Genomic DNA, 12,929 nt, shown 5'->3' with positions numbered 1-12,929 from the left:
AAAGAAAGAAAGAAAGAAAGAAAGAAAGAAAGAAAGAAAGAAAGAAAAGAAAAGAAAGAAAGAAAATGAATGAAGGAAGGAAGAAAGAAAGAAAAACATGTCCACATAAAAACTTGTACCTGAATGTTCATAGCAGCATTATTCACAGTAGACAAACAATGGAAACCCAAATGTGCATCAAGTGATGAATGGATTAGAACATGTATCTCCATGGGGTGCCTGGATGGCTCAGTTGGTTAAGCGTGGGACTCTTGACTTTGGTTCAGGTCATGATCTCAGGGTTGTGAGATCAAGCCCCTCACTGGGCTCTTGCACTGGCTGTGGAGCCTGCTTAAGGTTCTCTCTCTCCTGGGCGCCTGGGTGGCTCAGTTGGTTGAGCGACTGCCTTCGGCTCAGGTCATGATCCTGGAGTCCCGGGATCGAGTCCCACGTCGGGCTCCCTGCTCAGCAGGGAGTCTGCTTCTCTCTCTGACCCTCCCCCCTCTCATGCTCTCTATCAAATAAATAAATAAAATCTTTAAAAAAAAAAAAAAGGTTCTCTCTCTCCCTCTCTGCCCCTCCCTCTCTCAAAAAAATAAATAAATAAAAAATAAGCGAAAAACATGTATCTCTATACAATGGAATATTATTCAGCAGTGAGGAGGAATGAGTACTGACAGGTCCTACAGCATGGCTGAACCTTGAGAACATTGTGGGAAGTGAAAGAGGCCAGTTACAAAGACCACATATTGTATGATTCTGTTTGCACGAATTGTCCACAAGAGGCAACTCCAGAAAGATAGAAAGTGGATTAGTGATTGACCAGGGCTGAGGGAAAGGAAATGGGGTTGGGGACAATAGGGAGTGACAGCTAATGGGTGTGGAATTTCTTTCAAGCGGGTGAAACTATTCTAAAATTAGATTGTTCGATAACCCTGTGAATATACTAAAAACCACTGAATTGGATATTTTAAACGGATTAATTTTATGGCATGTAAGTATTATCTTAATAAAGCTGTTAAAATAATTTTTTAGAAAAGTCAGACCGTCGGGGCGCCTGAGTGGCTCAGTCGTTAAGCGTCTGCCTTCGGCTCAGGTCATGATCCTGGAGTCCCGGGATCGAGTCCCGCATCGGGCTCCCTGCTCTGCGGGAGGCCTGCTTCTCCCTCTCCCACTGCCCCTGCTTGTGTTCCCTCTCTCGCTGTGTCTCTCTCTGTCAAAGAAATAAATAAATATAATCTTAAAAAAAAAAAAAAAAAGAAAAGTCAGACCATCTGAGTCCTTAAGGAGCGGGAACTGGGGTATAGGATGCCTGGGGTAGCAGAGAAGGGGGACCAAGGCATGGGTGTACTGTCTGGTCTCAGAAAGGGAAGAGAGGCTGTTCCATCCATGCGACCCACTTCATCCTTCATTGTAGATAGATACCCATGGGTATCTATTGATTAATTAGGGTATATGGATCTTGCTCAAGGTCACAAAGCAAGTTGGTAGTAACCAAAATCCCCCTGTTTCCAATACCCCAGTCCAGTCTGTTTCTTTCCTGGACCCTGTCAGTCTTTGGTTCCAGCCTGGACAGGCAGAAAGCCTGGGGTCAGTGCTTGTCCTGCTTTGGGCAGTGAATGTCCTTGGCCAAACTGGTGTCTCTTCCTGCAGCCCACGACACCCTGCTCCCTGCTGTTGCCATGTGGCCCCCTTGTCCTGAGATGGAGAGCAGGAATAAGAATGCTTTCTAAAGCTAATGTCTGAGGACCAGGCACGACAACTGTGAGTGAGGTCCCTGATGTCAAGGGAATACTTGATACTCCTGTTCCTGGAGCTACTGGGGTTCACAGTCCCGACACTGCCAGCTACAAAGTCCCCTCTGACTGGCCTGTGGGCCTGGAGAGGGGCTGCCCACTGGTCACTTCCTGAGGCTGTCAACTTGGTCTGGAGTTGGTAAGAGCAAGTCTAGAGATAAGAGCATGGAAAGGAGGATCTGGTTCACTCTGACCTTTGGCTTCATTTTGGCTTATAAATCAGGAAGGCCCTAGTGGCTGGACTTTATAATCCAAAATCAGTTCTTGAGTGTCCTTCTAAGAATATTCTATAGGAATTTGAGTACTAAGGTGTAATTAAGCCCAGATGGGAGTATACTAATTACACTGCTTTGCACTTTATTTTTTTCACTTGACATATTTTTGGGATATCTTTCAACCACATGGGTTAATAAGCCTCATTTTTTTAAAAAATAGCTGCAGAATATATTTTACAGCGGCTAGCCTTATTTAATTAGTCCTTTGCTAATGGACATTTAGGGTATTCCTGGTTATCACAAATTTTGCTGCACTGAACATTCTTTTCTTTTTTTTTTTTTAAAGATTTTATTTATTTATTTGAGAGAGAGAGAGAGAGCACATGAGGGGGGAGGGTCAGAGGGAGAAGCAGACTCCCTGCCAAGCAGGGAGCCCGACGCGGGACTCCAGGATCACGACCTGAGCCGAAGGCAGTTGCTCAACCAACTGAGCCACCCAGGCGCCCCTCTTTTCTTTTTTTTTAAGATTTTATTTATTTGACAGGGAGAGACAGTGAGAGAGGGAATACAAGCAGGGGGAGTGGGAGAGGGAGAAGCAGGCTTCCCACAGAGCGGGGAGCCTAATGTGGGGCTCGATCCCAGGACCCTGGGATCATGACCTGAGCCGAAGGCAGATGCTTAATGGCTGAGCCACCCAGGCGCCCCTGCACTGAACATTCTTATCTTCAATTTTGCCGATGGAACATGGAAGTGGAAAAAGAACTCTGTGGTGTAATTCGTGGACGTGTGCTTGCCAAGGTATAGAGTATATGAATTTAACTTTTTAATAAACATGATCAAATCATCTTCCCAAAAGGTTATACCAATTCACATTAAACATGGGCCTTCTTTTTGTTCTTTAAAAAGTTGTGTAGCCTTCCAGAATATGGATATGACTATAATTTAACAGCCTATCTTTCTCCACTGATTTAAATAATCACATTTATCATAAACTAAATTCCCAGAAATAGGGCAGTTTCTAAACCTTTCTCCCCCACCCCATTGGCTAATGGATTCTTGTGCCAGTAATAACCTGTTTTAACTTCAGTGTGTTGCTATTTATCTAGTGTGTCAGATACATCACCTCAAATATGTATTACATAGAATTTTGGGCTTTTAAGTTCTATTAAAAACCTTTTTGGGGGTGCCTGGGTGGCTTAGTCTGTTAAGCCTTCAACTCTTGATTTAGGCTCTGGTCACAATCTCAGGGATCGAGCCCCAAGTCGGTCTTCATGCTCAGTGTGGAGTCGGCTGGAGGTTCTCTCCTCTCTCTCTGCCACTCTGCCCCCTCCCCACTCACGCATGCCCTCTCTAAAACAAACAAACAAACAATCTTTAAAAAAACAAAAAACCTTTTTGGATGACAATGACTCTAAGGATTAAACTAGGAAGAATCAACATTTTTAATGTCTTTCCATTCAGGTACATGGTATGTCTCCATTCAGTTAGGGTTTATAACCTAATAACTCCAAAAGTTAGGGTTTATAACCTTTAGGATGATACCATTTTCTTCATATATGTTTTGCATGTTTCTTGTGAGGTTTATTCCTTCATAGTTTATGGGTTTTGTTGTTACTATGAATGGAACTCCTTTGTCCCCCAAGTGGGTTTTCTAGTTTGTTATTGCAGTATGCAGGAAATATTCTAATTTTGGACCTCGGTGTATTTTCTGTAAAAGGATAGAACTACTCAATAAGAGGTTTCCATGATGAAATAACTATGGCCTAAACAAAGACAAATAGATTTGTTCATTGTTGGACTTCTCAATGACTTTAATACACTTTTGATCACCAACAAACCCCAAGAAGAGCACAGGGAACGTCCTGTACTTCCTTGACCAGGGAACCCTTTGTCAAGACATTCTGAAAATATACATTGGGAAACAATGCAGCCAAAGACTCTTCTAGTTTCTAATCTGTCAGTCTAGGGGTCTCCACTGAACCTTACTGGATGCCCAAACTCCCACTCCCTTTTCCCCAACCAAAAAACAGAAGACAGCCCAGTGTCAAAGTGAAATGCTTTAATGAGTGTTACTCAGAACCACACGTGTCTCTCAACAGCTGCTGCCCGCCTCCATTGTCCCCAGCTCTTTGTTGGCAAGGAGAGCTAGCTGCCTGGGGTGGGGGTGGGGGGGTGGGGGGGCAGGGATCTGGAGTCTAAAGAGTGAGCTGGGGCAGAGAGGTTCAGGAGACACCCTGTGAGGTCTGGGCTCTTGGGAGTGAAGTGGAGGGGACGATGGGCCTCACGCAGGCCCCTCTTCAGGCATTCCTAGCAAAGCCACAAGGGGCTCGAGGGGCGTGGGGGTCCCGATGGGCACAGGGTGGGTGCGCTCGTGCTTGCGCAGGTCACTGGCACTCAAGAAGGCCTTGGGGCAGTGGGGGCAGGTGTAGGGGCGCACAGAGCTGTGGGTGCGGCTGTGTTTGCGCAGCCCTGCCCGGTCAGAGAAGCTCTTGCCGCACTGGGTGCACGGAAAGGGCCGGAGCTCTGGGTGCGAGCGCTCATGCCGTCGCAGCAACGTCAGCGTGGAGAACGTCTCCTTGCACTCCCGGCACACAAACTGCGGTGGCTTCTCATCAACCTCCTCGCCCCCCACCTCGCCTGCTCCCCCCAAGGGACCAGGAGCCTCCCCAACCCCAGCATCTTGGCACTCCACATGTTCCACCGTCATGCCCACCACTTGCCACTGGGTGGCCATCACACCACCTGATTCCGGGGGCAGCCCCAGCAGCCCTGCTGGGGGGTCCCCTAGCCCTGCACCTGCTGCCGGGGCCGTGGAGCCCTCGCCTGCCACGCTGACTGGCAGTGCCAGCCCCACTACCAGCTCCTGCTGTGGGGGCGCCCCTGCGGCCTCGCTACTTCGATGGGTCCGCTCATGCTTCCTCAGGCTTGATGATACCACGAAGGACTTCCCGCAGGCGTTACAGTGGAAGGGGCGCTCGCCCGAGTGCACCCGGCTGTGCTTAGTGAGACTGGCTCGCTCGGCGAAGGCTCGCCCACACTCCTCACAGCGGAAGGGCCGCTGGCCCGAGTGCACCAACGCATGGCGCTTGAGGTCCCAAGACGCCACAAACGTCTTGTCACACTGCAGGCACTTGAACGGCCGGTCACCCGTGTGCACCCGCCGGTGCATGGCCAGGTCTGCCGGCTGCCGAAAGTCTTTGCCGCACTTCTCGCAGCGATAAGGCTTCACGCCCTCGTGCGCCCGCTGGTGGCGCCGGAAGCTCGAGGGGTCGGAGAACATGCGGCCGCAACGCGGGCACAGGAAGGGCTTCTCGCCGGAGTGGGTGCGCTCATGGCTCTGGTAGGAGCTCAGCTGCGTGAAGCCCTTGCCACAGGCTGGACAGCGATAGGGCTTCTGAGCCGCATGGATGCGCTGGTGGCACGTGAGCGAGGATGAGCGGGAGAAGCTCTTGCCGCACTCTGAGCAGAGGAAGGGGCGCTCACCGGTGTGGGACCTGTGGAGGACGCAGGACCAGACATGAAGGTGGCAGGCCTATCACCTGACCCCTGCTGCCTGTCCGCCCTGTACAGTAGGGGCTCCTAACATCCCTGGGGACCACAGGGCAGCACCCCGGAGTAAGAAACCTTCAGACTGGCTGTCTAGATCCCAGATAAGACCCCCTCTCTGCACACCAAAGGCCAGGCTCCACTCCCACCTACGGGCCTCCAACCAGAGATCCTCTGGGTGGCACGACTTCCGGCCTTGCCCCCTTTCCAGCTGTCCAGGGACCCAGGCCAATTAGATCCCAGCGGAATCCTCCAGGGCTGGCTTCCAACGCAGTCGTCCCCGCCCCCGGCCCAGCTGGGGTACCCGCTTCTCGCGTTCGTGCGCTCGGCTCGCCCTACAGCCCCGCCCCCCTCATCTTCCATTGGCTCTTTTCACTCTTTGAGACTCAACCCCTGTTCCCATTGGTCACAGGGCAGCCTTGCCCCACCTCCGCCCCATTGGCCGGCTTCCCGAAGCTCTCCCCAGCCCGGATCAGCCACAGCACAGCGCCCTCACCGCTCGTGGTTGCGCAGGTCCTTGAGCTCCGCGTAGGCCTTGCCGCAGCGCTCGCAGCCGTACGGCCGCAGGCCCGCGTGCGTGCGCCGGTGTTTGCGGAACACCGAAGGGTCGGCGAAGCTCTTGCCGCAGTCGGCGCAAGCGTAGGGCCGCTCGCCCGTGTGACCACGCTGGTGAATCTTGAGCTTGGAGAGCGCGCCGTAGGCCTTGGGGCAATGAGCGCAGCGGAAGGGCAGCTCGCCAGCGTGCGAGGCCAGGTGCACGCGCAGGCACACGGGCTGCATGAAGCGGCGGCCACACTCGGGGCAAGGGAAGGGCTTTTCGCCAGTGTGGCTGCGGCCGTGACTGCGCAGCTCGGGTGCCGTCTTGTAGGCCTTGGGGCACAGCGGGCATGCATAAGGCCGAGGCTTAGCCGATGCACCTGACACCTTGTCCCCGCCAGCATCCTCTGCTTTGGGTTCTGTCTCCGGCTTCAGCTTCCCTTCCGCCACCTCTTCTGCGCAGTCTACAGGCCCATGTGTGGCAGCGTGACGCGCTGCCCTAGGCGCATTTGGAAATGTCTTAGTACAGGACAGGCACTTGTAGCGGCGACCGGAGCGCTTGTAGCCGGGGGCGGGGGCAGAGGGCCGGGCCTCGGCAGACTCCACCTCCATGGCTCCAATGGGCGGAACTTCTCTAGGAAAGAAGCAAAGTTAGACACAAGCCGCATGCCTTTGCAGATCTCCAAGGCCTCTCCTTGCTAAGGCCTCAAAGGGGAGCTCTGTCTTATCTGCATTTCTCTCACCAGGCATGGCCATATCTTTCCTTCCAAACATTCCTGGCTCTTACACTCTGCTCTCGAGTTTCCTCTCTGGTCTGTTCATTGATGAAAGAAGTTGGACCAGGTAACCTCAGAGGGGCCAAGAGAGGAGGTTGGCGTCATCAAAATGTCCACCTGTACTTCTCTCCCCAGCCTCTGGGCTTCTCCAAATGCTGTAGCATTCCCAGAAGGCCCAGGTTCCATTCATCTCACCATCTTCCTTCCTCAGCTCAGCGGCCAAGGCCTTGTGCCAGGGCACAGGGTCCTATGCAGGGCTGCAGACACAGAGGCTATGTGGATGTGGGTCTGGCCTGAAGGTTGCCAAGTGCCCAGGGAAGACAGAGGTAGGTCCGGAAGAAGGCAGAATTAGTGGGCTAACTGGTAATTGGCACCGTCTGTCCGAAGCAATAGGTCCCCAGTGTATGGATTTTGTCTTTCCCCTCTGGTTAGTCAGAGGCAGCAACTGTTTGCACAGAGTTCTGGCCTTGCACAGCTGGAAGGGACTCCACCCCAGGCAGGAATCCTGGTCCACCCTCTGCTCTGGAATTGCTGTTGGGCTCCTGTTCCCATAGCTCTGGTAATGGGGAACTCATTACCCTCAAGGCAGCTTGAGCCATTGCTAGCAGTTAGGAGTGTCTCAGTCATAATAGATATGTCTGATTTAGCCTGGCCTCCTGGGGCACGCGCTCTAGTTAGTCTTTCTCATTCAGTGCCCGGACACCCTCCACCCAGCTGCTCCTGGGGATCATGGCTGGGAGGAAATAGGATTAATGGCTGCATTAGTCTTAACACCAGCTCATCCTCCCAAGGGGATGAAAAGAAGAGGATTATGGGCAGATCCACTTAGGGAGTACTCAGCAGCAGCTGCTGGGGGGCGGCCAGTGTGAGGGGGTAAGGATGCTGCTATAGGCAGGGGAGGGAGCCAGGTGGGTCCAGAAGCTAGGCTGGGAAGAAGGAGACCTGAGTCTAGTACTCCTTTCTAGGCCTGTTTCCTCATCTGTATACCTCAGGGGCTGGTGGCTTCCAAGTTATGACCCACAGGAGCCCTTGGGGTAAGTGGCAAGGGCTGCATCTTTAGAGTCAGTATCCTTCTGCCCAGTGGCCCTGCCCCAGTCCCCTGCCCCTAGACACATAATATGCTATGTGTACAGGCAGCCAGAATCTTCTTCATAAAGTATCATGTCATACTTTGTCCCCTGCTCAATAACTTCCATGACTTCCATCACACCATGCAAGCTCCTAGGTCCCTCCTGGCTGTTACAAATCCCACCAATCCTTCCTTTGAGCCCCACTTCCCCAGGATGCTCTTCCTGCATCTCCCCTCTGGTTTTTGGCCCCAATCCCACACAACTTTGTTCTAACCTCAGTTTGTTCCCCCCACCCCCCACACTTTTCCCACTAAGTGCTGGGACTGGAAGGTGAATTAAAGGGCATGAGGCCTAACCTTCCCCGTGGCTTGAATTCCCCCTAGAAATCCCAGCGGATCCTTCCCTATCTCTGGATGAGGCAGTCACTACCTCCTTTCCAGACCATCTCTGGAAAGTCTGACTGATAAAGTTTCCCTTTAATAAAAATGATAGCTCCTATTTACTGAGCTCTTGTTAATAAAGGCAGTATCCTAAGCTCTTTACATGTATTAACTCAAACTTCACATCAACAGCACCAGAAGAGTTCTATTATATAGATTCCTTTTCTACAGAGAAGGAAACTGAAGCCCAGAGAAACAATGTAGCACTGTGGTTAAGTGTCCCATCTCTGAAGCCAAACTAACTGCCTGGCTTCCAATCTTGCCTCACTCACTTCCTAGCTGTGACCTTGTGCCATTTACTTCATGCCATGGTACCTCGATTTTCTCATCTGAAAAATGGAGGTAATAATAGTACTTACTTCACAGTGTTGGTTGAGTTATATGAATAACTGCCCTCAATTATTGAGAGTCTTCTTAGAGCCAGACACTTTGCTGAGCATGCTACCTTATTTCTCTCACAGCTTCCTGAGATAGAGATTCTTGTCTTCATTTTACAAACAAATGAACTGAGGTTCCAAGAGGTTTAGTGACTAGCCCATGGTCACAAAGCTAGACTCACAGCTGGGACTTGAATCCAGGTGTTTAACTTGCCTTGAGTTACTGGGATCTTTATCAGCTGTCTGGGCCCCCCAGACTTGTCTGCTGCCTCGGCCGGCCCTACACTGACCAGAACCCAGAGTTCAGGCCACATCTTCATGTTCTCTCATCCCTGTGGAACTGCCTTGAGGCCAGAACCCAGCACCCTTTATGTTTCTGTTTCCCTCTCAGAGGGCTTGACCCCTGGGTTCTAAGCTCTGGGCTTCAGTGTTCCTATCTGTGAACCAGAAATCAGATAGCTGGAGGTGTACATCTCTCCTCCTAAAGCACTTCCTTGGGGGAAAAGGTAGGGAAGCACCAGGTTGGTTGCAGCAGGTGCCCAGCTCCATGAAAAGCAGGGGACCATGTAGGCCAGGCCCCTATCTAAAATCCCACCATTAGGTCCTCACTTCATTGTTTACTAAGGACTCTTCCACCCACCACTCCCTAGACTGATGTTTCTCCAAGTCAGGTCTGTGAACCCCCTGCGTGAGAATAATCATCCAGAGAGTATGGGGTTGGACTCAGAAATCTGTACTTTAAACACGCTCTTGGGGTCATGACAGCCAACACTTAACACTTAAGAACCAAAGACACATCCTTAGGTCTTCACAAAGCTTCTAAGAGAGAGCCATTTTTACTAGGCCTCTCTTCAGATATGGAGATTCCCCCCCCCCCCCCCCGCCCTCTGCCCCCCCACCAAGGGAAAACACTTGTATAAGGACACCAAGCTAGTCAAGAGGCCAGACTCAAATCCAAGTCTTCAGGCCCCTGGGCTGGGTTCTTTCTCTACCAGTCTGTATTTACTTCAGGTTTATGAGCCAGATCAGGAGATTTTCCACTGTTCCTAGGACAAAGACCTCTATCTTTTCCATGTGGAAGGCTACCTCACCTCCCACTCCTCTTTGTGGTCTTACGAGGCTCTACCCACACAGGCTCCCTTTCTTTTCCAAAAAGAGCTATGGCGCGCCTGGGTGGCTCAATTGGTTAAGCATCTGCCTTTGGCTCAGGTCATGATCCCAGGGGCCTGGAATCGAGCCCCGCATCCGGCTCCCTGCTCACTGGGAAGCCTGCTTCTCCCTTTGCCCCACCACCTGCTTGTGCTTTCCCTCTCTCTCTCTGTCAAATAAATGATAAAATCTTAAAAAAAAAAAAGAGTGAAATTCCTTTCCATCTCAGGGCCTTTGTACTAGTGGCTCCCTCTGCCAGAACCACTGTTCCCCAAGGATCATTGTGTAGCTATCTCTTTGATTTCATTTGGGCCTCAGCCCCCTGTCACCTCCTCAAAGAAGGCTTTCCTGACCACTTTTCCTTCTTCTTTTTTTTTTCTAAGATTTTATTTATTTATGTGAGAGAGAGAGAGAGCATGAGAGGGGGGAGGGTCAGAGAGAGAAGCAGACTCCCTGCTGGGCAGGGAGCCTGATGTGGGACTCGATCCTGGGACCCCAGGATCATGACCCGAGCCGAAGGCAGTCGCTTAACCAACTGAGCCACCCAGGTGCCCCTCCTGACCACCTTTCTTTTTTAAAAAAAAACATTTATTTATTTGACAGAGAGAGACACAGCGACAGAGGGAACACAAGCAGGGGGAGTGGGAGAGGGAGAAGCAGGCTTCCCGCTGAGCAGGGAGCCCAATGCGGGGCTCGATCCCAGGACTCTGGGATCATGACCTGAGCCGAAGGCAGATGCTTAATGGCTGAGCCACCCAGGCGCCCCTCCTGACCACCTTTCTTAATGCTGTTTGTATTCTTGCTAATCACTATCCCCTCCTCTTTAGTTTCCCATATGGCGCTCATTAGGATAACATTCTCTGCAAGCTTACCACGGGCCAGGTATCATTCTATGCATTTTGTGGGTACTCCTCAAGCTAAGCCTCACAACTGCCTAGAAATTTCTTATGGACTGAATGCGCGCATGCATGGAGAAGGCCATGTGAGGATATAACAAGAGGGTGGACATCTACAGGCCAGGAAGAGAGTCCTCACCAGGAACTGAATTCGCCAGCATCGTGATCTCGGACTTCCCAGCCTCCAGAACTGTGAGAAATAAATTTCTGTTGTTTAAGCCCCTTTAGTCTGGGGCTTAACGGGCCCGCACCTGGGGTTTTGTTGTTGTTGTTATGCATAGCCTGAACAGACTAAGTTAAACAGTATTATTTCTGCCATTTTACAGACAAGGATACTGAGGCACACAGACATGAAGGCGTGGACACAGCCAGTATTCAAAGTCAGGTGGTCTGGCTCTCAAACTTCTGCTTTCTGTCCTGATGGTTGCTTTGGTGCATTTACACATTTTATGGCTGGATTATTAATTCTCTGTCTCCAGCACCAGGGTCTAGGCTGGCAAAGAGCCAGGAACCTTCATTTTTTTTGGTATCCTCTACACCTAGAACTATGGCTGATGCCCCAAAACAAAGTGAATGAATCAACCTCTAAGACAGAACTCAAACCCAGGTCTATTGCCTCTGCCTCCTCCACAGTAGGGGTTTGTGAGAATATCTCTAAACAACTATTTATTAACTGAATTTCTCTGCCTTTCCAAGTTCACAAGGTCCAAATACCACCCAGTATCCCACAGTGGGTTCGTTGCTCTGGTGAGGGAGGCTTGTCTTTGCTTCACTACTGGCTTAGGAGGGAGAGGCAGGCCTGTGGCCTGAACAGGCTGTAAATGCCAGAGATGCATTGATTTCATTCCCAGACAGCTTAGGCTAGGACCCTGCGAGCTGGGATGAGGTAAAAAAGGAATTACTTTTCATCCCCTCTGCACCTTGGTCTCCCCATGTGTACGCAAGTAGACATCAATAAGGCCTCACCGGCCATGAGACCTGGTGAGATGGTGAATGGGGAACTGTAAACTGTGCGGAAGTGAGGGCTAATCATCTCCTAGGCCTCCAAGCTGGTCAGTTCACAACCTAATCCTCACCTACTTTTTCAGCCTCAGCTCCAGTGGCAGTGTCCCCCTCCCAACAGCAAACTAAGCCCCAGCCTCAATTCTCAAACTTTCTCACCTAAATGCATCTCCACTTGCAGTTCTCTCTGCCTCGGGAGCCCTTGCTTGCCTTCTCCCATGGGAAAAACTCTTTTGCATCCTTCAAACACCCCCTTCCTCAGTGCCCTCAAGAATGCTTAATAGGCAGTAGAGGTAAGGACGCCACGGCGCTCTGGGCCTCAGTTTTCTCATCAGTAAAATGGGATCTCTGAGGTACGTGGGAGATTGAAGGGCTTTAGGGCCTAAGAGACGCACTGAGAAGGGGCCTAGAGCTGCAGAAACCCTGCGCCTCCAGCTCCCAGCAACTATCTACACGTCGGCGCCCCCACCAGACAGCCCCGCAGGGCAGAGCCCTGGGCTGACTCGTCTCGGAAGGCTAGGAAAACGTGGCCTCGGAGAACGAGTCAAGAAGGAGTGAACGAAGAATGAGAGAATGAACAAATGAATGGGCCAAGGGCCGGACGCTGGACAAAGGCCTGCAAGATGGCGTTCTCTAGGACCGCGGGAGGGGCGACTAGCACCTCGGCCGGGGAGGGGTGCCGCCGGCGCCGGGGACCTTGTTAGGCGGGCCGCGCGCCTGGGACAAAAGCCCGCAACATGGCGGGCTCTAGGACCCCCAAGGCCCGCACCGTGCGAGGCAGACAGCCGCGCCGGCCGAGCCTAGGAGTCCGCAGCAGCCGGCCCGCGGGGACAGCCGGCGGGTTCTAGGACCCGCTGGGCCGGAGCCCGCCGGCGCCCTCCCGGGGCCGCACTCCTCCCGCCCCGCCCGCGCTGCTCGCGCCAGGCCAACTCCATCCGCCCTCTGCACCCAGAGGGAAACTGAGGCCTCTCGGACTGCGTCCGCGCTGGAGCGGCCCAGGGGTCCCCGCGGCTTCCCGCCGGCATTTCCTACCTTAACGAACTTGGGTTGGCTCCGTGGCGTCAGCGGCAGCTGCTCTCGCCGACGGAGCCCGGGACACTGCCAGGGAGGGGCAGGCGCTAGGACCCAGCGGGGGGAGGGGGGAAG

At 52.2% G+C, this 12,929-nt stretch overlaps 1 protein-coding gene across 1 annotated transcript; it reads right to left on the bottom strand.

Annotated features, from left to right (window-relative positions):
- Positions 1–4,161: 4,161 nt before the first annotated feature.
- ZNF668 (zinc finger protein 668) lies at positions 4,162–12,900 on the bottom strand. The gene is made up of 3 exons (XM_034988819.1): positions 12,816–12,900; positions 6,033–6,707; positions 4,162–5,484 (listed from the first exon to the last, which is right to left on the bottom strand). The coding sequence occupies exons 2-3, from the start codon at positions 6,683–6,685 to the stop codon at positions 4,272–4,274; spliced, it is 1,866 nt and encodes a 621-aa protein (XP_034844710.1). The 5' UTR covers positions 6,686–6,707; positions 12,816–12,900; the 3' UTR covers positions 4,162–4,271.
- Between the last annotated feature and the right edge of the window lie 29 nt (positions 12,901–12,929).

This window comes from Mirounga leonina, unplaced genomic scaffold (genome assembly GCF_011800145.1).
Source record: "Mirounga leonina isolate KUSES-001 unplaced genomic scaffold, KU_Mleo_1.0 Mir_454, whole genome shotgun sequence".
Taxonomy (NCBI): domain Eukaryota; kingdom Metazoa; phylum Chordata; class Mammalia; order Carnivora; family Phocidae; genus Mirounga; species Mirounga leonina.
Note: the sequence above shows the minus strand (reverse complement) of the source record. Positions and strands in the feature narration are given on the sequence as shown.

Excerpts from the sequence above, each read along its gene's own strand:
- ZNF668 (XM_034988819.1), bottom strand. The coding sequence starts at position 6,685 with ATGGAGGTGGAGTCTGCCGAGGCCCGGCCCTCTGCCCCCGCCCCCGGC. Across the intron at positions 5,485-6,032 it reads GACCTGCGCAACCACGAGCG|GTCCCACACCGGTGAGCGCC; the intron begins GTGAGGGCGCTG and ends CGTCCTCCACAG.